General features: G+C 42.0%; 1 protein-coding gene and 1 long non-coding RNA gene across 2 annotated transcripts in view; one reads left to right on the top strand and one right to left on the bottom strand.

Moving 5' to 3' along the window:
• Positions 1–1,341: 1,341 nt before the first annotated feature.
• On the bottom strand, positions 1,342–11,706 carry LOC127527006 (uncharacterized). The gene is made up of 4 exons (XR_007934362.1): positions 11,118–11,706; positions 9,708–9,872; positions 6,344–6,526; positions 1,342–2,348 (listed from the first exon to the last, which is right to left on the bottom strand). It is a non-coding gene; the product is annotated as an uncharacterized LOC127527006 (long non-coding RNA).
• Positions 6,456–25,778, top strand: part of arhgap25 (Rho GTPase activating protein 25) — a 90,149-nt gene continuing 70,826 nt past the window's right edge. Inside the window, exons 1-3 of the mRNA XM_028798839.2 lie at positions 6,456–6,693; positions 11,701–11,900; positions 23,963–24,050. Of these exons, the coding sequence (XP_028654672.2) occupies positions 6,633–6,693; positions 11,701–11,900; positions 23,963–24,050 (349 nt within the window). The 5' untranslated portion in view covers positions 6,456–6,632. The remainder of the gene's footprint in view (positions 6,694–11,700; positions 11,901–23,962; positions 24,051–25,778) is intronic.

Here is a 25,778-nt window from a genome sequence, read left to right as displayed (position 1 = left end):
GTGTATCCCCACTTTTTACTTTTAAGATTTTTATTGTCTTAATATTGTGGCCCTCTTTTGTGCCACATCTTAAATATTCCATCCATGCGTTACTATTTCAAACTTTTTAATACTGTAAAATTGTTCAGAAAATACTATTTTATTCTGTTATTAAAAAATAACAAATGATTTTAATAAGGTTTACTTACATGTCCATACTGTAAAATACAATCTGACATCCTAGTGAAAAAAGAAACACATTTACGCATCTTAATATATGACATTAGACAATTAAAAAGTTAACAACCTGCATTGTTATAGCTCTGCGTGGTAATGACCAAAAGCTGCATTTTTATAGATTTAAAAAGCTCGACATTGCACAATTTTGAGATTTAAGTAGAAGTTAACATTCGTTATTGACAGAATTATTTCAAGATACAGTAGTTATGAGAAGAGTACATTTTTAACTGTTAAAATTAGATTGCTTCTCACCTAGATAAAGATATCTTGTAAATAAGGAACATTAACTTTTACATGTTTGTTTTCTTCAGGGTGCTGCCAGACTGGCACACTCAGTGTGCTGGTTAATGAAGGGTCTAGTAAATTGTATCATCTTGATCCTGAGACATTTAGCGTCATCATTTATATTTCTACAGTTTAACTACAGAAGTGTGGACATATTGAGAGTATTTGTATTGTTCTCCCAATGTTTTGTATCTGAAAGTGTATTGACAAAATTGCTGGTTGGACCATCAGTTGAAATAATTATGAAATGTACATACTAACATTTAACAGCTCCTAGTAGTAAGGTTTTATTTATCGATTATTTATTTTTGGAACAATCTACTACTGCTAATTTACTTAAGAGCTTGTCTTCCTGCAAAATTAGGCTTAATCAAGTTTAATTAGAAAAAAAAAAAGTTTGTGCTTATGATCTTAATCGGTAGTTTTTAAATTGGAGCACATGTAACCATTGCAGTCATTTCGAGTCAGTATCAGTCAGCACACATGTTATTGACTGTTGGCAGCTGGCTGAAAGTCCACCATCAGTTAAGGGATTGTTTGTCATACAGCCAGTGTCAGCTTTCACTTTGATTAAGACAAACATTGTGGACATTAAATGATATGCCAAAGTGTTTTTAACAATTAGTTCTGCAATGCCATTTGTTTAAGTCTACCAGAGCTCACTAGGCTTTGCAGCTTTGACTGTGTTTCGAGGGTGCAGCAGCTCTATGACCACCAGAAGCACAAGAAAACCCCCAAGCCCCTGTAGTTGACCTGTGAAGGTCATCATGTGACGTGTTGAATACGTATGTGTTCGACCTGATAATCTGTCCTAGCGACCGCCCCCTCCAGAGCCGTTTGTTTTTTACCTCATTACCTTTACATGTTACCCACTGCTATGATACATCCTGCGGGTGTATTATGTATGTGTATTTTTTATGATTTCCAGCTCCTTGGTACACTGTGTATAGTCGAGCCCAATATAGGAGGTGCACTGAATCTCTTAAAGAGTCCAACCTCTGCCAGGTTATCCATGTCTATAAGTGAGCCAGCCCACGGTTTACTTTCTGGGTTAAGTTGTGTGGTGAACATTTTTTATTTAAAGTAAAATCAAATCGCATCACATGGTGGATGTTTATGGTTTTATGTGATTTCTTTTTTGTCTTTTGTTTTTAAATGTACAAGGGACTGTCTTAATTTTTTTGTTCTCTTTGTTGGTGGATGAGTGTTTAATGGTTTGGTGTCACCCGCCCATTGTCTTTATGCTTTTTTTTTTTTTTAAATGTCTGTATTCTGCAATTATACAAATATGCTGATTATATTTATATTTTGTCTGCTATAAATATTGGAAAAGTAAACCTAAGATCCAAAAGACTTTTTGAGTGCTTTGTATTTTATTTCTCTCATACTTACTTTGACAGCACCTTGTTTGAAATGTTGAAAAGCAATAAAGCCAAATAATGCACCAGCAACCTCCACAGTCATGAGCTGCTTCAAACCTGCACAACGCAAAGCAGCACATGGCCACCTGCTGGTAACTGCACTCAATGGACGCTTTCTTGGTGAGATTACAAAGTCATCCGTTCAGCTTACACTGTCCAAATAGCTGAACTTTGTAAATAAACACTGGTGAAGTACAGAAGTAGTCACCTCCTTTGTATACACAGCATGAGGACATGGGGCCTTGTTGTAGGCTTCACTCAGCACTTTTGCTTCTTTGTGTTGATAAGTTCGCCAACCCTTTAATTTCTGGAATTGATTGCTGGTCCAGCAATGAGAAGATTGAGATTCCTGGGATTTCAGAGTTGACTTTTGTTCACACAGGCACTCCACCTGGCAATTCCCTCGTACTCTCCTGATGTAACCTGCAAAGATGAAGGAGGTTATAGATGGCACCATGTAACACATTGCAGTTGGCATCAGCAGGATTTATGACAACAGCCCATAATACTTAGTAAAAGCGCACACACTTAAAAAAAAAAAAAAAAACAGTTCAGGTTTTTAATTTGTCTAAGTTGATCCTGCAAGATTTTCCCAATTATAAATGTTTGCATTCAGGTGGGTCTGCACAGCCCATCTGCTATCCAGTCTTCTTTGGCAGACCACTCTCATAGTCCCAGACATGTCTTATCTTTCCATATCTGTGTGTTAATAAAATGGTAAGAATATTTTATTGAAGGGGAAAAAAATTAAACAAAACCTGTACTCCCCATACTGCTTCATAAAAGTCCGCATATATATATAGAACTTTATTTGACCCAGGGGGGCGTTGGGCTTTTAGAACAAACAACAACAGCCCTGAGTATCTGCAGCAAATGGGCCAAAACAGGGAGACCTGCGAGAGAGAAAGTTCATTGAAAGCTGCAGACTCCATGTGGGTCTCCCCTTGGGGTTTGGTCTTTTTTTCCTTTCCTTTTTCTCTGTTTTTCTTTTTGAGTTTTGTTGTGATTATTTTGTTTTAATCGTCATAGTTCCTTCTGTTAGTTTAGCTACTTTTCCTGCATGTTTTAGTTCAAGTGAGCAGTGCCACCCCTTGGGTGCTGTAATGTAATGAGGACTGTCCACACTGGTGCACTGCCGTTGGTTTTGCACTTTGTGCAAAAAAGTTCTGACAGCTCTTTGATTTTTTTTGTCCGTCATTATTTTGTCAGGCAATTTGAGATTTTTTTTCTTTATTTATGCAGTGACTTTCTTTCCTTTAAATTATTTAATTGATTTCTTTGTATCTTGAATTTTGCAATAATTGAATTCTTGTCTTTAAAGTTTGGATGTGATAGTGTTATATACATTTTTGTGTATTTTTGAGTTTTTGGACCCAAGATCATCTTTCCATTGTTTGTTTACTATTTTGTTTTCATTCTGCAAAGATCATTTATAACTTGTGTTTTTTTATTATCTTTGCAATGCTTTTTGGAAGATTCACATGACCTCATGTGTCACACAAATGGCAGAGTAGAGTCAATGCTATAAATAAGTGATGGTTTTCATTATAATCTATCCCCTTGGTGGATAAGACAGTGTCTATTCTGTCTTTAGCTCATATTTCAGGTAGCCCCTCTGTGTACTTTCATGAGAACAGAGTTTTTAGAGAGAGAGACCAGAAAACAAGGTGTAGAATTGAAAGTGAAGTCACTCTGGCAGCAAACACAAAACAAACATGAGAATGCAGCTGCTAGGAAAATCATTTTAGAAAATATCCACAAACTTGGAATAGGGAATGGCTGGCAGGAGTGATCTTTTAACTCTTAACATGTAATTGATGCCCAACATTTTAACCCTGTGACCATGCCCCCTGGAAACCAAGACCTGCATCATTACAATGGGATCACAAGATGGTGGCTTCTATAAAACAAGCAAAACATCGGGAATCCCACAAAATATCTAATATCAAAATAATCCTCACAATCAAAAACCCCAAAATAGCCATCTAAAATTCCAAATAAAAAGGGTATGAAAACCTTAACAAACTTGTAACACTAGTGCTAGGTTGACTTTTGGTTTCCTGACTTTTGATTTTCGATTTCTCCCCCCAGCTTTAGTTTGCTCAATTTATTTTTTGACTTCTTGGTTAACACCTTGTTTCTTGTCTCCAACTACATCTTGTTTTCTTTACTTTCTCCTGATCTTTAGCCACTTTCTGTAACCCTCGGACTATTTGCTTGTGCTTAACTTCAGAATTTTTAATTTTGAGTGTTTTAAATTCTTGTTTCTTTCTTTGAATTTTGTCATTTGTTTATTTAGTATGTTGTTAAAAGTTTTGTCTGTGTGGCCTAATTTTTTTACTGTTTCCCTCCCCATTGCTAGGAGCTGCTTGGGTTGCTGCTGGAGGAGGTGTGGTGAGGTGAGGCCAGCAGGAGACGCTTACCCTGTGGTCTGTGTGTGGATCCCAATGACACTGTGCTGTAAAAATGGTGCCATATTTCAGAATGAGATGTAAAACTGAGGTCCTGACTCTCTGCTGTCATAAAAGATCCCTGGCCATCCTTCAAAACAGAGTAAGGTGTAGCTTGATGTCCTGGTGAATTGCCCACCACAGCATAGTCATTCGGGCCCCCTAATCGTCCCCTGTCCCAAATTGTCTCTCTTTTACCATAACCTCCTAGTATCTAATGTGTGGTGACTGTACTGGTGCAAGAATGGCTGCTGTCACATCATCCAGGTGGGGGCTACTTCGACCACCACCACTGTTTATGTAAAGCACTTTGAGGACATTATAGACATGTAATTACTTAATTAATGGTGGTTTGTAACTCCTCCCCACAGGTGTGGTTACCATGTTAATTAAGCAAGCATTGTGTGTCTTCACCCGTTGCTTCTAATTCTGGCTAACATGGATAGAAGAAGACCTCAGTGATGGCTTGTTTGCTCCATTCCAGTAATGTAACAAACTTGTCTTGCTGATGTCTCGAGATGGATGGTGTATATTTAGATGTTGCTAAGAAACTGGAGGAAAGGACTTCATCAGCTTTGTTAAAACTTTAACAAGTAGTACATGTCACTACAAACAGTTTCTTGAACTGTGCAGGATTCGCATTCAGATGACTACAGCACTTGAAAGGACAAAGGAGCCGGGAAAAGAGAAACCATCCTCCATGACCTAGTGAGTGCTTGGGTGGTGCACACTGAAACAAACGCCGAGGTCTGAGTGAGTGGTTACAACTGTCATGGCTGCTTTGACGCTCTTGTGATAACACGTGGTGCATGTTCTAGTCACTTTCACCCACTTCTTAATGATTCTGAGTCATCCCCCTCACTCCATTAGAAGTTACCAATCCATAAAGGGCATGACCCTGAAGATTATCCTATGCTGTAAGTCCCCTAGTCACCAGCTTTGAACCCAGCTAAGCATTTTCGAGAGTTCCTCATTATTTTTGAGGAACTTTTTATGGCTTTTCTGGTGACTATAAGCCATATGTGTTGGTGTTTTGAACTTCCATATATTAATGGTGTGTGGCACAGTGGTAGCACTGCTGCATCACAACAAGAAGACCAGGGTTTGCATCTCAGGTTCTCCTCACATCCTCATGAGTTTCCTCAGGGTTCTCTGGTTCCCTCTCACAGTCCAAAGACATGCTGGTTATGTGATGCTAAATTGGCCCCTGATGTGTGTGTTCACCTTGTGATGGACTGGTGCTCTGTCCAGTGATTGTCCTCGTCTTGCTCCTGATGACTGCTGGGATAACCTCTGTCTTCCCTGCAACCTTGCCCTGGATTAGCGGGTTACGTAAATGGATGAATGTATTAATGGTAGACTTGCCTGTGTCTTTAATTTGATATTCTTTAAGTCAATAACCTAACTGGAATCACTTAGCCTTTACTTATTCAGTTCCAGTGGTGGCCCACTGAGGACACCCAAGAAGTTTCATCCAACTTGCTTCACTGATCAATGCACTGATTGGCTCAGTGGTGTGCCAGTAGGCACCTGGAGTCCCATGCTGGATATCTAGAAGTGCTGCTCTTTGCCTTTTCCTCCTGTGTTCATAGAGATTTTCCTCCCCTACGTAGTGTGGCTTGGTGGAGTGTCCACTAAATCTTGTGTGTGTGTGTGCCCTGTACAAACTGGCATTCACATTTCTCAGGTAGATGCAGATGTTAAAGATGTTTGGTTAAGTCTTAGTAGGAGTGAGAATGGGGGATTGGGCCTGTGAAGAACTGTGTGCGACCCTGGATCCTGTTAATTACAGACAACCCCACAGATGAGGACAGAATGGCCACCAGGATGCATCTTTTTCTTTTCTTTAGGATGGAAAATGTGAATGGGAGCAGCCCCTCGCTGTAGCCAGTATCTCTGTGTAGAGTCGATGCACAGGATGTGAGTTTCTCTACTTGCTTACTTCTCTCCATCTGCTCTGTCACTCACTTCCTTGTCATACGAGATGTGGGTGCAGCAGGACGTCTACGCAGACTGGCAGGCTGCAGCATCCTCATCCATCGAGCCTCTTTGCAGCAGAACTGCACCTTCATGCTTCACTCAGGATGGACTGAGTTGGTTTCTGTGAAGGGGTGGGGGCACACAGGAAGGCGGAAGTAATCGACTGTTTGCCTGAAAGACAGAAGAAGTGGTAAAGTTAAGAGAGGAAGACAGAGAAGAGCAGGGGCAGACAGACCAACGAAGGGACTGCCAGGCGGACAGCAGCCACTGGGGAGAGATGTCTCTGAAGCTTCCTCGCAACTGGGATTTTAACCTGCGACCTGATGCCAATAAAATCGGTAAAGGCCCTTCGTTTTATGTGTTCCTCTTGGGTATCTCTTTTTTTTTTTTTTTTTTTTTTTGTTTGCCTGTCTTCCTGCTGCGAGGTGAGTGTGTGAGTGACAGAGCAGAGCGCGCGGCTCAGTGTGGCTGATAAGGGCACTTCCTCTTTCTGCTAGCCTTATATTGCCTTACTTTCACAACTGGTGGCAGCACACCGGGATCCAAACTACAATATGCTGACCTCATCTCTGCCCATTGCTGGAGAGGAGGTTGGCAAGTTAAGGTGTGCCACCAGTTGATAGAGTGCAGGAATTCTAAGCCAGTATGGCAGCTGTGTGTCCCCAAAGCCTGGGAGCTACGCCATTTGGACACTCATCCAGTCCATCTGATCCACTCCCCATCAAATGTGACCTTCAAGCTAAAATGAACATCCCAAGTTCATTTATCCTCGTGTAAATTGTATGATTACTGACACGTGTCTCCAAAAGCTTAGAGGTGAGCCTTCATCTAATAGGCCCGTGTGACACAGCTTGCTTTGGCATGCGGTGGGACTCTTTACTTGTGTCAATTCCCTCTGGGCCACCAACTCCCTAGATGTCACCTTGGTACTTGGCTGTTAGCTTGTGAGGCAGCCTGGTGGCACAGTGGTTAGCGCTGCTATCTGGCATGTCACTGGCAGTGTGGAGTTTGCATGTTCTCCCTGGGGTGTACATCCCAAATACGTTCAGGTCATCGGAGACTCTAAATTAGGGAGGGGTGTTTGTTCTGTGAACATTGGATGCTGCCAACCTCAACTCCACATATACCTGTAACACAAAGAAGATTTTTAACATTTTGCCTCTTAACATTGGGGAATTTATACTGACTTTTGTGTGTCCGTGATATGTAGAGATGGGTTTGTGCCCTCCAATAACGTCTATAAATATAAATGAACAGCCAAGAGAACCTAATGGGCACATCTGACAGACAGAATACAGTCTTGTTCATTAAAATTTTTGGACAAATCTTCATGCATCCATCCATCTTGGACTGTGGAGAGCAAGAAGTGTCCGGTGCAAAGTTTGAACCATCCCTGGATGGGTTACCAGGGTATTGTGGTGGGCACTCGCTCACACATGGCCAGTCAACTGAACCTAACCATGTGAGCAGGAGAAGAATGTGCAAAGTCTGTAGTAGAATTGACCCCAGATCCCAAGTGCTGGGAAGTGGCAGTGCTGTTCCAAATGGACCTCGGGGCTACTTAATGTCCACGAGGAGCAAAAACCAAATTGCAACAACATGCAGCTCAAAAACAGGGAGCTTCATTAAGCAACAACTTGACGAGACTCTCAGATGAGCATGCACACCATGCTGGGTTATTTCCTGCCTTGTTCTCCCTGTTCCAACTGCCCCATCACCAGCTATGTCAAGACGGTGTGAGGATGTTATGTTGTTTTCAACAAGAGGCGGAGTTTAGCTTCTGATTAGGAGACTGGGAGCAAGTAGAAGGTGTAAGCAGTGCTACCCTCTACAGGGCGAGGGGAGTACAGGGCATCTGTTGGTCCTCGTGAAGCAGGGGATTGAGATCACAGTGCCAGTCACACGTTTGGAGTTGTGCTCTCTTACTAACTGAACGGTTGGAATGGAAAGTTACCATTCATTACATCTCTGCAGGTGTCTATTATGAGAAGGCCTACATGTGGAGGGAGAGGAGGCATTTATTACCTAAACAGTAATAAAATAAGGATTTTAACTCCTAGGAAAGTGAGCCAAGGTGCCCATATTCCACATGTGGAAGGGCACTGTTTTTTCAATGCTCTGTTTCATTAACTACTTGTCCCAGTCATCTCACTTTTGTCACTGCACCCTTATATTGTGCTCATCTCTGTCTTGTCCTCGTTTGTCCCCCATCTTGGCGTCTATCCTTGTTAGTTCTGATGACCCACTCGTCTCCCCATCTGTCTCACTCTGGTCACTGCACTCTTGTCTTCTGCGCATTTCTTGGTTATCCCCACACCCCCCATTCATCCTCCTCATTTCTGTCTCACGCCTTTCCTTTCGTCCCTTGTCTTCTATCATGTCACTCACCTCTCTTCCCTCACATGTTTCACTTATGTCTGTCTGCCTGTCTCCCTTCTTCTTCTTTAGGCTCATCGGTCACTCTTGCCTTCTTTTTTTGTTGTATCCTTACCCATCTCTCTTCTGTCACTCCTACTCTGTGTCTCACTTTTGTCTCTCAGTTCTTTCTTCTTCTACCTTGTTGTCTCATTTACATTCCTGCCTGTCTCGCCATCTCAGTCGTCCGTTCACCTGTCTCGCTCATAAGTTTCCTCAGTCATTACCATCCTTTGCTTCATGTTTTGCCCTCGTCTGTCACCCTCTTTTTCTTTTGCCTGTCTCGCTCTCTCTCCCTCTCTGTCTTCTTCTTCTGTCTTTTTGGTCTACCTTCATGTGGTTCTCACTGTTGTTCTTGTCCATTTCTGTTTTTCACTTGTCCTTCCTCATCCATCCATCCATTTTCCAACCCGCTGAATTCGAACACAGGGTCACGGGGATCTGCTGGAGCCAATCCCAGCCAACACAGGGCACAAGGCAGGAACCAATCCTGGGCAGGGTGCCAACCCACCACAGGACACACAAACACACCCACACACCAGTCCAGTCAAAATTTCCATGTATTCCCCCTCAGCTTTATGGGTCTCCTACCAGATCTGTGTATTATTTTTTTCTATCTTCCCTCTAATTATTCCCTAATTTGTTATTTCTTTGGTCTCTTGTCTCCTATCTATCAATTTTGTCTTAACATGTCCTCCTTAGGCCTGTCTGGATTTGTGTCCTGCCTCCCACTCTTCTCTCCATTGTCTTCCATCAGCCTCACTTGTCACTACTCTTCTCTCTGCCTCAGTTTTCTCATCTTCTCATCCTCATCTCTGTCTCCCTCATTTATTGTCCCTTTGCTCCTCTCTCTTTCCCTCTTCTGGTCTCTGGTTTCTCACACCTGCCCTTTGTGTCCCCCAGCCCACTCAACAAATCACAGCTTGATTCCAGAAACCCTCACTTGTAACTTGAGTTTCAGTTCTTCTTGCTGTGCTGTCAGGTTCTCACAGCTGTTTTTTCACAGAAGTCCTTATTCTTAGTGGTGGCTTCCGCTCGCAGATGGTGCCGCTTCCTGTTTTGTGCTGGGTGGTGCTCTATCTGTTGAGCTGATCACCCTGATCTGACATGTGACACACAGACAGAGAGAGATATTGGCTGAATCGCCACCTAGTGGTGAATTGTAGATTTTTTATTTTTTATTTTTCATTTACAATGCACTTTTCCAAATTTCTGGTTCGCGATGAACGCAATGCAAGTTCATGAGAACTCCCTAAAGTAACAACCCAGTCAAAATGGTCCTAGAGTCTAGTAAATAAAATAAAATAAAATGTGAGAGAGCTACAGGCCAAACTAGAATATGAATGTGTCAGCCCTGCACTCTAACGTGCCTGTAGGGTTCAAAGTGCCAATCACCATGCCAGTTTGAAAGTGTTAACAAGATACCACCATGGAGAGCCATGAGAGGACCTGTTTTACAAGACATGCCAGACCAAGTCACATATTTAACATGTAGTCTGACAGTGTAAAAGTGCCCAACCAAACCCGGCAGTGGTTAGATGTGCCAACCTAGCACAGAGTTGCTCTCACCATGCATCTTGCCAATCTGGGCTATGGTGAGGCATTGGGGTTGGCACTACTTCTCCTGTGTGTTTCCTGATAGCTTGATTGGACCAGACTTAACCCAGCATACCTTTGACCAGGTAACTTTTTGATCTGATGGTGCCAATTCTATTGCAGCACCTCTTACCTTACATCTTGCCCAACTGTTTTATGGCAGTGCCACACATCTCTTGTGTGTTTCCTACAGCCTGAGTGGACTAGGCTTAACCCAGCATACCTGTCACCACATATTTTCTCAGTCTGACAGTGCCAACACTAATGCAGCACCTCGCAGAGTGTTTCTTGCCAGTCAAGAGTTTTCTTGGTACCACCTCCAACTTATACGTTCTCTCAGTGTGAAAATACAAGTCTACCAACTCAAGAATAGAAACATCACTCACCATGTGTCTTGCCAGTTTAACTTTGCTTGTCATGGTACCAACCCGATCCTAGACCACCTCTCAATAATTGTGGAGTGTAAGTCTATTTCACCAATCTAATGAAGTGCCACTCAGTGTGTATCTTGTCAGTCTAACACTGCCAGCCTCAATGCCTCACCCCTCAGTTATGTGTCCTGCCAGTCTGTGCCACAGATACCCAATGACAGACACAATGCCTTGTTAACCCCAAATCCTAACAGAGTACAGCTCTCATTGTGCATGCCACTCACTAATTAACACAGTGCCAACCCCAGTCCTGCACTTGTCTCTTAGCAGTTTGACTTTGCTTGTGAGCTCTCATGCATTTACTAGGCTGTCAGCCTTACCTTTACGTAGGTGGCTTGCCAGTTGAAGGGTGCCATCCTTACAAAGCTGAATGCCCTCTTACTTTCCTCTCCGATGTCTGGGAGAAGCTGAACTTTGCCCCTGGCTCCTGCCTTGCGGGCGAGTCTGTGCTTTGCGCTGGTGGCGTGCCTGGGCCGGTCACTCTGTGCAGGTCTCAGCCTGCCAATCTGCTAACAATTCATCACTCCCTGAGCTTCCCAGGCTGTGCTTTGGGCGCGTTTTCCCTCCTATGAAACAATCGCCGCTCAAAGCGGAGTGTTTGCTCAACAGGAAGCTGCTTGGGTCACAAAGTGCAGGCCTCACTTCCCTCTCAGTGCTCTCTACACAAATGGCAGGCTGAGGCACACATTAGCCTTTCTTCTTCTTATTTTTTTTTTAGGCCTTTTGTTGTTCTTTTAGCACCTCCGGCCCTTGGCTCTGATTTTAATTAATGGATTACTTGTTTTGTCAGGCTACTCACAGTAACGTGTTTTGGATTTTGCTGATAATCGCTTTTTTCTTCATTTCCTTCTTCCATCCCTTCTGCCATTAAACTGGCTGTGCTTTTGCCTTTTCTGGTGGCAGCGCGCTCCAAGAGCATGATGCCGGCGGAGTCATCCTCGGGGCCGGTTCACCCAGGGTCAGCCAGTCACTTGGAGAGGCCACTGAAGACTGGCTGGCTGAAAAAGCAGAGATCAATTGTCAAGAACTGGCAGATGAAGTTCTTCGTCCTGAGAGGCAGCATTCTGTACTACTACAAGGATGACAAGGACACCGCCATTCAGGTGAGTGGGGTCACAAAAGGTGACATGGACCGGGACTTACAGGTGAGGGAGGGGGGGTGGTCATTGAGACTTGACAAGAACTGTACAGATGAGATAAAGCAGAGCCACAAAACCATGACGAGGTCTTAGACAAACCAGTAAGCCAGAAAAAGCATGACAAGGACTGAGTCATAGAGGTAAGACAAGGCAAGGGATCAGAAAGAGGTGACCAGGACTGAGACAATCCAGTGGGCCATAAAAAAAAGACAAGGACTGAGCCACAGGGGTAAGACAGGACAAGAAATCAGAAAAAGGACAGAGACAAACCAATGAAGCAGGAGAAGCATTTCGAAGACTGCACTGATGAGGCACAGCATGAGGTCACGAAAAGGTGTCAATGACTATAACAAACAGGACAGCCAGAACACGGGGTTACTGAAAGATAAGAACTTAAAATTAGAGGTGAGGCAAAGTGTGGAGTTACAAAAAGGTGACAAGGGCTGTGAGGTACTGGGCAAAAAAAAATGACAAGGATTACACAGATAAGGTAGAGCATGGGATCGTGAAAAGGTGGCATGGACTGAGAAAACCTGGTGGGTCACGGTGGGATGTGAGGAGCAGAATTAAAATAAGAAAAAAGAGAAGTGAAACAGAAAGACAGGACAGAGTGTAATCATAAAAACAGGACTAGGACACCAAAACATAAATGAGCCATCATTTGGAATGGGATGTGGGATCACAAAAAATAATAATAATAATAATAATACATTTTATTTATATAGCGCCTTTCCCATGCTCAAGGCACTTACAGAATATAATAAAGAACGGCAGAATATACAGTATATAGCATTGTACAAACCAGATAAATAAATAAAGAAGATTAAGACAGTAAATTCTGAAAAAAAAACAAAATGATAAATTATAGAAACCGTAAGGTAAGTCAGAGCAGGGGGGTCATGAACACATAATAAAGGACTGAGCCACGTAGGATAACCAAGTGTTTGGGTCGCAAAAAGATGCCAAGGACTGAAACCAAGAGGGTGGAGGATGAGATTTGGAGTCCTATACAAGTCATGAATGACAGCTTTGCTAGCAGGTGTCTGTTATCTGAATTATGGTAACTGTACAGTAGTTACACTGTGTAGATACATTTTTAATAAACCCAGTGACATAAAATTAGGGGAACCCAGAAACCAGGGTCTTATTTGCCTGAAAAACTCGCATGAAATAATTAAAATGTCTCCAAAACCTGTGAGGGAACAGATTATTGGTCCATAACTGAGATACTCATGGGGGTCTTTTAAACTTGGCAATACAAGTAACTATGCATCAAAGCATGGCGTCGCGTGGCATATCAAAGTAAGCACTCAGCAGCTGCTCCTCCGGAGGAGTGATGATCCATGGGGTGTGTGTAGCTGAAGTCCTAGAAGAACCCCTCTAGGTCTGTACACCACATGTCCTGTGTACTCCTTGGTATCTGTTTCATGATGTCAGTCAGTCAGTCATTATCCAACCCGCTATATCCTAACACAGAGTCATGGGGGTCTGCTGGAGCCAATCCCAGCCAACACAGGGCGCACACACACCCTAGGGACAATTTAGGATTGCCAATGCACCTAACCTGCATGTCTTTGGACTGTGGGAGGAAACCCACGCAGACATGGGGAGAACATGCAAACTCCACGCAGGGAGGACCCAGGAAGCGAACCCAGTTCTCCGTATTGTGAGGCAGCAGCGGTACCACCATGCCGCCCTATTTCATGATGGTTTTTCTGCTTTCTCCAATACGTGGGTTTTGTTGCCTGTGTTTTTGTGTCATATTGTTTGTGACTGTGCTAGATTAGTATATAGTGTGTTAGATCTGTTAGTAGAAGTGGGCATTACAAGAAGAAGAAATTGCACATGAAGCTGAAATATGTGAGGCTGGCTAGAGAAGTTCAACACATCGGCCCCATCAGACTTGACCAGCTCTCAGACTGGCCAGTGAACGTGCGCCATCAAGACATGCTAGTGTGAGTCCTAATTTCTCTAAGTGGTATGATGTGGTCCTGTCCAGCTAACACCGTTTATCGGGAGGCCAATCCAGAGGTGACACTGGCAGTGAGTGGAGTGATCAACATGCATGCATGTCATTCATGTAGAAATCTGCTCAGTCATAGGATCACGGGTGCCATTCCTGGCAGCACTGGGTACAAAGCAGGAGCCAACCCTGGATGGGGCACCACTGAGTAAGTCGTATGCAAAAATGTAGTGTATTTTCATTAAAGTTGGACCATTTCTTCTGGGTTACAGCTACATAACTTCACGTAGACTGACTAAATAAGTGCTTCATAATGTAAGGATTATTTGACTGAATGATGTTATATGGTGGGCAGCACGGTGGCACAGTGGGTAGCGCTGCTGCCTTGCTGTTAGGAGACCCTTGTTCGCTTCCCGGGTCCTCCCTGCGTGTAGTTTGCATGTTCTCCCCGTGTCTGCGTGGGTTTCCTCCCACAGTCCAAAGACATGCAGATTAGGTGCATTGGCGATTCTAAATTGTTCTTAGTGTGTATATGTGTGTGTGCCCTGCGGTGGGCCGGCACCCTGCCCGGGGTTCTTTCCTGCCTTGTGCCCTGTGTTGGCTGGGATTGGCTCCAGCAGACCCCCGTGACCCTTTAGTTAGGATATAGCGGGTTGGATAATGGATGGATGGATGCTGTATGGTTTTAAAATGCTTATTGTAAAAAATTCTAATAAATAAAACATCCATTTAATATACTTGTTTGTATTTTGAACAAACTCATATTATTAAAAACAGAACACAGTGTAATTAAATGCGTATTAGTGTATGTGTTGTGAATGGCACTTTAAATTCCAAAGATTCACTTCTTTCTTTCTTTTTCATTTATTCACTGTGTGGCCACCAGGGGGCACATGTGCTCCCCAAACCTGTGACAGACAGATGTGGACAGCACAGCACACACCTTTCATTTGCAAAGGGAAATGCTTCCCAAGTAGCGTTTCCCAAGAAAGCGCGGTTTACAAAAGCAAATAAAGCAGAGACAGCACTTTGCTTCTTCCTCTCTCTGTTTCCTCCGCCTCGACTCTTCCTCCGGGCGTATTCCTCTCCTTCCCAACTCTGGCTCCGTGAATGAAGTTAGGTGGTCCCTTTTATGCTGCCCCCAGGAGCACTTCAGGTGGCCCATCAGCATAATTCAGAAGTATTCCCAGGTGTAGTGGAAGCCCAATGTAGTAGAGCTCTGTCACTCCTGCAGCACCCCCTGGCGCCACCCCCCCGAACCCAACAGGGTTTGCCAACTGCAACTTCTTTGTAGTCCTGTGGGAGTCCGAGGCACTGCTGCAACCCATCCAGAATAAGCAGTGTGCTGTGTATGTCTGCTCCCCTGGTCCTTCCATTAAAGAGGAGTCCAGGTCGGGAAAGGTCCATCTAAAAGTGTTAGAGAAGCTATATAAAGGAAATATTCATTTATTTCATATAGCTGCTTCATTTATTTTATATAGCTGTTGGCACTGCCTGGGAAAGTGGAAAGGTAAACAGTAATTACAAGTTATCACCAAACTTTTATCACAGTTACAGTAAATGTGAATTTATATATGCCTATTGGTAGCACCAGTGGCGGACCTGCAATTTTGGGGCCCTGAAGCTTTAACTGTTATGGGGATCCCTTCACAACCAGCAACAAGGTCTGGGTAAACTACTGTTATCTTCTTCAGTGGGGCTGTTCCATGACAGATCACCAGAAAGTTTTTAAAAAATGTAACCACTATATCTCAATCTTTGATTAAAATTGCTGTACTGGATTATCTCACATGTCAACGTCACTACTGTCAATACAAATTTCTCATGCGTTATGGTTTTCAAGTTATAGGGGGATGAAAATTAAAGTCACTTCTGGGACCCCTCCAAGATTAGGGGTCCTGAAGCGTAATCTTACTTTTATCGTAGATCTGCCTCTAGTTATCTCTGAAAAGCTTCTTTATGTACAGTAGTATTGGCATCTCCTTGTTGTGCAAAGAACCTTAATTTGCATTAAATCGGCCCAGAGAGACTATGTCTCACCAGACTGCCTCTCTTGGTTGACCGCACTGCATTCTTACTTGACATTAGACAGCTCGGTGTCTGAACAAGGCAGCTCCTGTTCAAATTGATGAAGTTATATGTTAGAAGATGTGCTAGAAGGGCAAAGCTGTACAGATCCAGCATCTAAGGTCCAAATCCCATCCCTCATTACTGTCCATGTGGAGTTTGCTTCTTTTTTCCAGTTTTCTCACCACAGATGCATATTTTACAGTAATTGGCAATTCCACCCTGGTCAATTTGAGTGAAGATGTATGGTGGAATTGCACTCCATCTAGGATTTGTTCCTTCCTTGCACCTGATGCTGCTGGTATAGGCTGTAGCGCCCCGAGACCCTAAATTAAACAGGTTTGACAGTTTTGTCTTATACCAGCCATGCCACCTGTTGAAGACAGCTAATAGAATGGTTTCAAAATATTTGTTATCTCTTGCCCTATGTGTTCTTTCAGCCAGTTTCCTCAATATTTGCGTGTGTGTGTGTGAATGTCTCTCCACTGGCGCTCCGTCTCTCAAGCGCGCTCCCGTGTAGCCTGCCTTTCAGACTCCATCATTATTTTTGAGGCAGTTTCCTTGCATTTTGTCCACCTGTATACTTGCCATCTTTGAAAGTGACCACCATGCAGTTTCTCCTCCTTGTGGGTCTCACCTTCATCTTGCTTTCTCCTTCATCGTGTTGCCAAAGCCAAACTGACCAATCAGATTTGTTCAGAGGGCCTGGACATAAATTAGATCAGGGGTTGCCAAGTCTGGTCCTGGAGGATCCCCGTGGTTGCAGGTTTTCATTCTAACCCTTTTATAACGAGTGCCCTGTTTGTGCTGCTAATTAACTTCTTGTGAATTCATTTTAATTGAATTGCTTTTTTAAGATTTGTTCCCCCGAATTTCTTCGTCGTTCATCTGAATTGCTTCATTTTTTTTCTTAAATGGCACCCAAACAGAAGTGAAATGTGAAGTGAGGGAGCCAACAGAAGACCAGCTAAGTCAGGACCTCATACTCCAACCAATTTCACTCCAGCCAGTTGCTTAATGAGGTGCTGATTCTTGTCGTTAATTAAACCCGTTCTTTAATTCCATGGCTTGTTGCTGCTCTCGTGGTGCATTAGCAGACATTTCTGAAATTGTTGATTTTCTCTTTTCCGTGAAAATGTTCTGAGGACCTGAGCAGATCGACATTCCTGAGACCTTCATCTTTCTTTATTTTCAGATAATGTATGATGAACACCAGTTGTCTTGGCTCATTTTGTATCTCATTATTGTTTGGCTGCTAATTAAGGAAAAAGAAACAATTGAGGGGTCTGAATCTTCAAGAGCAAATCAATTACAATTAGTTCAAAAGAAGTTAATTAGCAGCACAAACAGGTCACTCATTAAGAAAAGGATTAGAATGAAAACCTGCAGCCACGGTGGTCCACCAGGACTGGATGTCATATAAAAAGTCCAATTTGAGTAGCCTTATTTCCACAAGGGTGCTTCTCTTGTTTATCCAATGCACACATGGATGTAGTTTGACATTTAGACTGGGGGGGTCTGGTCACAACTGAACGACAGCATATTTAATAATAATAGTAATTCTTTACATTATTCTCACTAGTCAAAGTGCTTCAGTTAGTGGTGAGCCACTTCAACCTCCACTAATGTGCAGATGCTGTGACGGCAGACATTTTTGTGCCAATACGCTTACCACACATTAGCTTTTAGGTGTTGAAGTAGTGAAAGAAGGATACCCAATTACAGACAGGGAATGGTAAGGGGGCCAGAATGACTAGGCCGTGGTGGACAATTTAGACAGGACATCAGGATACACCCTACTCTTTACAAAGGTTGCCCAGGGATCTTTTATGACTACAGAGAGTCAGGACCTCAGGTTTACGTCTCATCTAAAAAGATGGCACCATTTCTACTGCACAGTGTCGCCATCACTGCACTTGGGCATTGAGATCCGCACTCAGACCACAGGGTAAGCACCGCCGGCTGGCCTCACCAACACCTCCTCCAGCAGCAGCTGAAGCTTTTCCTGGTTGGTGCTCTTGCTCAAGTACTGGCCGGGCCCAAACATGCTTAGATTCATATGGACGACTTCTCCTAAAGTGCGGGTATTACATTTTAATCCGAAGTAAAATATCATAAATGGCTAACAATCTTAACTTACAAAATAAATTAAATGTCACTTATATAAACATGTTTAAAACTTTGAAATTACAAAAAGTGCACAAGTTCGAATAAGGATTTTGTTTGTTTGTTTGTGTACAAGCACTTTATTATTTTTTAAGTAAATTAGTAAATGTACGCATGGCGCAACATTCAGGTGTGTTTTGAGGTTTGGTTAACTGTTGTGCATTTTTACGTACTTCATCACAGAGACATTTTTGTTTCGTTAATATTTTAGTCAGTGTGTGTGATGAGTGATGGAGGTTTGCTCAGACCAGCGCATTAAGGCATAAGAGGCAGACATGCGCCAGAATCTGCGGCCATTTCAGTAGCTTAGGCAGGCTGCTAATGACTGGTTTACCTGGAGGAGCACCTATACGACATGTTAAAGAGAGAAATGTTCTATGCAAAAGAAGTTGACGTGACTTCTCTCAAATTTGAAGCAGTAAACTAATCTGTAATTGAAGTCATACAGAGTGTTCAAAGGATTGGCGACATGTAACAGAGAGTTACTTCAGGTAGGATGGATCAAATTCATTGATTATTTATATACGTATTTACATTAGCCGTAGCCTTAAAAAAGGCTTTTGATCCAAAAAAAAAAAACTTTATTTGACATTTATTTTAATTTTGGGGTATGGAGGCTCAGGCTCCCTCAGCCACCCTTTAAACTCCACCCATTTATGCACTGCCAGCCAATAAGAGAAGTGTGTGTGAGATGAAAGTGTAAAGAGGCGTGGACTGCATAGCATGGCCATTCCGAGTCAAACTCTGGGCCACTCGTCTTCAAACCTACTACTCTGAACGATTTCACTGACGCAACCTCCATGGAGAGAAGATGATGTCCAGTTATATCCATGTTAACCAAACTTTTTGTTACTTTTTTATCCCATAACAGCATACATGATTGATCTAGTAGGGAATTCTCAATAACTGCATGTCACTGGACTTGTTGTAAAAGTGAACGATCTACTGCTTCTGGCTGTATGTGGTGGTCAACATCGTTCACAGTGAAGATGGTAGTTGGATTCAAGGTGAGGTGCAAAAAACCACCTGCTTTGTCATCAAAAAAAAAAAAAACAACTGTAGAGTATCACTTAGTATTCATACAAGCAAAAAGGAGGTGAAAGGTCACCCAAATAAACAACATCTTTTTGCTATTGATAATGAAGAGCCATAGGAGAAGCAGATTTTGGTACAATGGAGATAGTTAAAGTGTGGAAAGACAGTCTAGCAGTACCACCGAGCACGGATGAGGTTGCACAGTCTACATGAATAACTGACTTAAGTTGATATCACGGTCTAATTGTAAACCGCAAACATGCCATACCAGAACACGGTCACAGCGCTTTAACACGTAGTGTATTGTATATCCATAGACCATGATGCTCTTTGTTGTTGTTGTTGTACCAATAAGTGATGCAATAATCAAAATGACTGAAACAGCAGGCAGAAGCACGACTCAAACACATGGAGCCAAGTAGCTGCAGTGGTCTATGTGTGCATGCGTGTCTCTTGTCTCTTCATTTGTTACACTCATTATAATGTACAAATAAATCATGAAGCTTCAGTTACCTTGTGTTACTGAGGTCCTGAATTGATAACAGACCACATCACCTCTCCAGAGGCTGTCAGCCATTGTTATACTATGGAATGACACAACAGTCAAAATGAGAGTTATACATGTACCGTTCCTTATGCGTCAGTTCCCTTGTGTTTCTTTAACTGACAGCAGCAATTATAACTTTTCATGTTTTTTCAGCGGCAAGTCTTTTATTTAGTTTCTTTTTCAATTTGCTTTGCTTGCATTTTTGGTTGTGCCCCAGCTATTTAAAGTGCACGGACTGGAGGAAGTTGTGGCTGGCATTTCAGGATTAAGCTGTTTTCAGCGGTGGAGTTCACCACTATTTGCTACACACCTTTTAACGAGTTGGCCACAGCCATGTATTCTTATTAAATGAGAATCACGTCTGGCCCTGTGAGACTACTCCATGCCTGATCCCGGTTCACTGTAAATGGATTAGGGCTGCTTTTGGCAAACAATGGATAGAACTGTGAGCATCCACTCTTTGGAAATTTGTTATTATTTTATATTTTCAGACTTCTTTTTTCATGGCAACTTACATTTACATTATAGCTGCTTCTGGGTATTTTTGATGGCTGGAGGTCTGGCAGGTTGAGCCACTTGCTATTTGTCACCCAGTGAGGCAGAGGGAAGGAGTGAGCCAGCAACCCTGAGGTCTAAGGTCCAGTGCCTTTACCAGTACACCATACTCCCTTGATAAGAAAAAGAAAAATAGACATAAGGGCCACATCAGCTTCACACAAATCTGCTCATTTCATTTTCATAAGTGAAATACACTAGCACAGGGGTTCTTAACTTGAGGTCCGGGGACCCGTAGGGGGGTTTCAGGGGGTCTGTGACAGTCAGATAAAAATTAACATTTATATTCACTATACAGCCCAATACTGTTGATTTAGAGTAGATGTAGTAGTAACGGTTGTAGAAAACGTAATAGTAGTAGATGTGTTTCAATTTGTATTTTATAATTATGAGTGGCCATTACTTTTTGCATAAAAAAGGAGTGTTTTTTTTAGATTGTTCACTTTAAAGTTTTAAAATACTTTGTGTATATCATACATGTATGAGACAATCAAATCTCGATAAATAAAATACATTATATTCATTGCATGCAAAGTTGTGTTTATCTGAATATTTCTGGGGAAGGGGGTCCATAGCTTTCATCCAATTCTTAAAGGGGTCTGTGACTCCAAAAAGGTTAAGAATCACTGCACTAGCACTTTAATTTATCTTTAACATACCACTAAGGAGCTGAACTCCCAGCTGGTTTAGGTTGTACAGAACATGGCGGATTCTGTTAGATGCGTTGTTTGCCTCTACCTCTGTGATTCAATAACTGAATAAGTTCAGACTCTTCAAATTCAGTCATAACAAGACCCCCAAATGAAGTCGGTCAGATCTTTATATATTAAACGCTACCGTGGCTGTTCGTTTGTCTGTCCAGGATTTTTAACTCACCTGGAGCTCGCAAACTGTTTTAACTATTGACCTGAAATTTGGTACACATATACTGTATGATGTCTACTATACGCTTTCAGGGTGATGATTGACCTCCAAGGTTATTCCTCTTTTTATTTTTATTTTATTTTATTGTAGAATCAACGGGCAGCACGGTGGCGCAGTGATAGCGCTGCTGCCTCACAGTTAGGAGAACCGGGTTCGCTTCCCGGGTCCTCCCTTCGTGGAGTTTGCATGTTCTCCCCGTGTCTGTGTGGGTTTCCTCCTACAGTCCAAAGACATGCAGGTTAGGTGCATTGGCGATTCTAAATTGTCCCTAGTATGTGTGCTTGGTGTGTGTGTGTGTGCCCTGCGGTGGGCTGGCACCCTGCCAGGGGTTTGTTTCCTGCCTTGTGCCCTGTGTTGGCTGGGATTGGCTCCAGCAGACCCCCATGACCCTGTAGTTAGGATATAGCGGGTGAGGATAATGGATGGATGTAGAATCAGCGGGCAGCAGGGTGGCCGTACGGCGCATGCATACGGGCACCGTTCTCATCCTCACCACCTTAACAGTCACTTCCCCTACCTCTTCATATCTTAAATCATTCTTGAGGCAGATTGAAGACTTAAGTGCCAGCTTAAGTGAAAAATTCAGGAAAACGTACTAGAATTAACGCGAAAAGATGAGAAGAAGTGGGCCACTAGGGTGGAGAAAAGAAGAGCTGCTCAGGAAGCAGCAAGCGCATTGACATCTGAGCAAACAGATGCTAAACGTACAGAGAAAGAGGATGAAAACTAAGAACGCTTAAGTCAAGTGAATTAACTGCATGTTATCGTGCAGTGCGCCATTACTGGTCTCACTATAATGCGCAAACACCACGATCACTTACAGTATTATCAGTTATCAAGAAAGGGCTGCATATTCCCACACTTAATAAATCAAAATATAGACATTTGAGACTAACAGCTGCCATTGACTTTACCTTTTTATTTTTTTCTTTGTGGATTATTAAATTCTCTGGACATGTTACAAACCAGGAAGGCTTTAAAGTTGAGTGACTGGAGTCAGTTATTTGGTGAGGACTCCTCATGTCTTGTTACTTCTGGTGGTCCTGTGGGAGGAGATCTCATCATGAGTCTAAGACAAGTCACAGAGGAAGTCCGTTCAGTTTGGTTCTTAACGTGTTTATTAGGACGACAGAAATATCGTATTGAACAAATGTAGCAATGAGGGGCACAGGATTTAAAATGTCTTACTTCAAGGGAAAATTATCTACGCATTTTATATTTCACCATGTTAACATGACAAAAACTGAACTCAAAGTCAAAATGTAATGCTGTTCACAGCCATTAATGCTTTCTATACGCCAAAACGTAAAGTTAGAACTACACAATATTCAGCGTTGTTAGACAGGAATCTAATCCCGTAGTAAGCTGTATTTATTTATTTTGTTAGTTTACTTACTTGAGCACTGAGTTTCCGTGTTACAGGTTTCCGCTAATGTGGTCTGCACTTACACACTCTTTTCTGCATGACGCCTCCTTTTATAGCAAAACTGTGTTGTGCTGACGTTACCCACCACATGAAAGCCACATATATGTATGCCTGTAGCCAGACTGACCAGCAGCACTTTCACTGCCACAAGATGAAGGCATCCACAAGAAATATTAGGTAGGGCAAAAAGATCAGAAAAATAACATTACTATGTCCCTGACAAAATATCTTTCTGAATCTAGTTGGGACCAGCAGTACACAAAAATGGATGTTTACAATTAACTGTTCAATCAGAAATTTTAATTTCAGTTCAGCAGTTGTGTGGTTCTTATTCACTGATGCAGGAGGTGTGACTTTGGGCTGAACACCAATGGAATGATTTAACTGGTCAGGCGCACACGTTTTACTTGGGTCTTGAATGTGCATCTTTTTACGTTTAATTTACTCCTTTCATTTATTCATTCATTCTGTTTCCTTCTAACCTTAAATCTACTGATTTTAAAGATAACACAGATTATGAAATCACAACTCAAAACACATTACGTTTTCTCTGTTTTTTGGCCTGTTGGTTTAATCTTGTCTGTTCAACTCATGAATAGCTGCCAGCCGTGCTTGAATCTGGCTGTTACTTAAGTTCCAGATAAATCAATAATTTAAATTATATTAAAGTTCTGGTTTAAGAATCCATCAGGTTATGCACAATTGTGCTTCTAATCATCTTTTTTGTTTTTTTTTTGCACCCTAAGTCCAAGCCATACTGGAAATTCTTGTTGAAATTTATAAGAAGTGTTGAAGAATCAAAATGATGAGAAGTCAATCAAAATGACCCCCTTTATTGGCTATCTGAACCGATTACAATATACAAGCTTTTGAGGCAACTCTGGCCCCTTCTTTAAGCCTTGAAACAAATTTGAGTTAGACAGTAAAAGGTGACATTGTTCTTGACTTCTCATTGCATGCATAATGGCTAACACGGTACAACACCCTACTACTACAGACATATAAGAATCAAAACAGAAATCCTGTGAACCCAATACTTTTATTTGAAACATCTGAACATACAGTACGTATCTACTGTAGATGGTAAAAAGAGATGGGTTACATATTGCTAGAGTGTTATGTTTCACTGTAAAATGGGCACAAAAACTAGAAGGGAGCTATGCATGTTCCCTGTTTATGGGCTCAAGATTCGGTGGTGGTTCTCACATGTGCTAAGCAACTTGCTCTTCCAATTTTAAATATTTGCTCATGAAAATGTTTATTATTATTATTATTATTATTATTATTATTATTGGGGTTTATTTTGCAATTCACATTCAAATGTTATCATTTCTTATGTCTAGGGTAGCATTCCACTGCAAGGCACCCAAGTGAATGAACTTCTTTCAAATCCAGACGAGGCGGGCAAGTTCCAGTTTGAAATTTCCCCCGGTAAGAGTCTTTTCTGACAAGATCCACCTTCTTCTTGCCTTGTTTTGACTTAACGTCTTGAAGTAGTGGAGAAGATAACTGTTTGTCCATCTCTGATTGTCATTTGGCACTTTAATGCTTTGATGTTATGTAGACTTGTAAAGGTGAGATTTAAAATCAAAATCAGTGTGTAAAGTCTAGTAGTCTCACTATAATGAGCAAACACCATGACCATTTATTATCAGCTATCAAGAAACAGCTACATATTCCCGTAATAGATAAAGAAAACCATGGACATCGAGACTAATAGGTGCTGTTAATTTTACATTTTTATTTTTTCATGGGTTCAAGAGAAGTCATAGAGGGAAGTCTGGTCTACTCTGTTCACTTTAGAACCTAACGTGTTAATTAGGGAACGGAAAAATAATGTTTAAAAAATGTTGCAATGAGGGGCAGAGGTTTTAAAAGGTCTTCCTTTAAGGGCAAAACATTACACTTGCTATGTATTTTATGTTTCTCCATGTTATTAGGACATGGTTTAATGCTTTGATGCCACATGGACTTTGTAAGGAGGAGGTTTAAAATTGAAATCAAAGTGTTTAAAGTCTGGTTGACTTGGTACATAGTTTTCCATTGAGAGACATGTGACATGGTATTGTCAGCTACCAGTAAGTACAGCGGTCCCTCAGAAAGTTATCTTCCCATCACTAGGGTTTCATCTTCAAGAGTCTCTTCACAAATGGTGTTGTCTATTCATGAATCCACTGTTGAACCTGCTTAGTTCAGGTCACAGTCATAGGGGGCAAGGCAGGAATCAACTTTGGACAGGGCTTTGGTCCATTTCATTGGCACACTTGCGTTCTCATTTACAAAATAACAATTCAGAATCACCTGTTAATCTGAGATGTAGGTCTTTGGGAGATAGAAGAAATGATGTGGAGAGAACGTGTATATTCCACACACTGATTGACCAAATCCCCAACTCAACTAAATCTCCCAGAGCTGTGCATTAGCAGCACTCATCACCTTTTATATTTCTTTGTTACCCCTGTGGGTTTTACTCCTAAGGTTATCCAAGACCACAGAATGTGGAGGAATGAAATATCTATCTAAAGCTCAGTTTTTGCATCTTGGAAGCTGTTTACTCCTCTGACTCCTTTGGACACTATTATAATCTGGTGATGTTTAGGTACTTAGAGATCTTCAAGCTTCTTCTACAGTACTAAGAAATATTTATTATTCTTTGATCGTGCACTAAAGTCTAAGAAGTCTGATTATTTCTAATACTGTATATACACACTGTATATACTCGTGGACAAGTTCTACCGCAGAGGAGTCAGACTTGATTTTACAGTATAATTTCCGGTATTTTATAATGTCAGTTGTATAAGTCGAATGCGGAAAACTCACGCTATTGGTCCAAAAGATTATGATATGCTAATGCCCACCTGGGAGAGTAACCACGGAGTACACTGCCTTTTTTTTTCCAATGTATTGTGCCTACGTGACCACACGGTAATACCCGAACTATTCCACTGCGACATTTGCACTGATTTGTGTTTTTTGTATCTCATATCCTCATACACCTTTATTGTAAGAGCGTCCCTTATCTACGATGGAGCATTCGATCAGAAGAAAATATGTAGCTGGTTTTAAATTAAAAGTCGTTGAAGTGGTGAAAGAAATTGGTAACTGCGCTGCTGCAACAAAATTCGATGTGTCTGGGAAACTGATGCGATATTGGAGGAG

Source organism: Erpetoichthys calabaricus, chromosome 1 (genome assembly GCF_900747795.2).
Source record: "Erpetoichthys calabaricus chromosome 1, fErpCal1.3, whole genome shotgun sequence".
Lineage (NCBI taxonomy): Eukaryota > Metazoa > Chordata > Cladistia > Polypteriformes > Polypteridae > Erpetoichthys > Erpetoichthys calabaricus.
The sequence above is the reverse complement of the archived record's forward strand: the minus strand, read 5'-3'. Positions and strand labels throughout refer to the sequence as shown.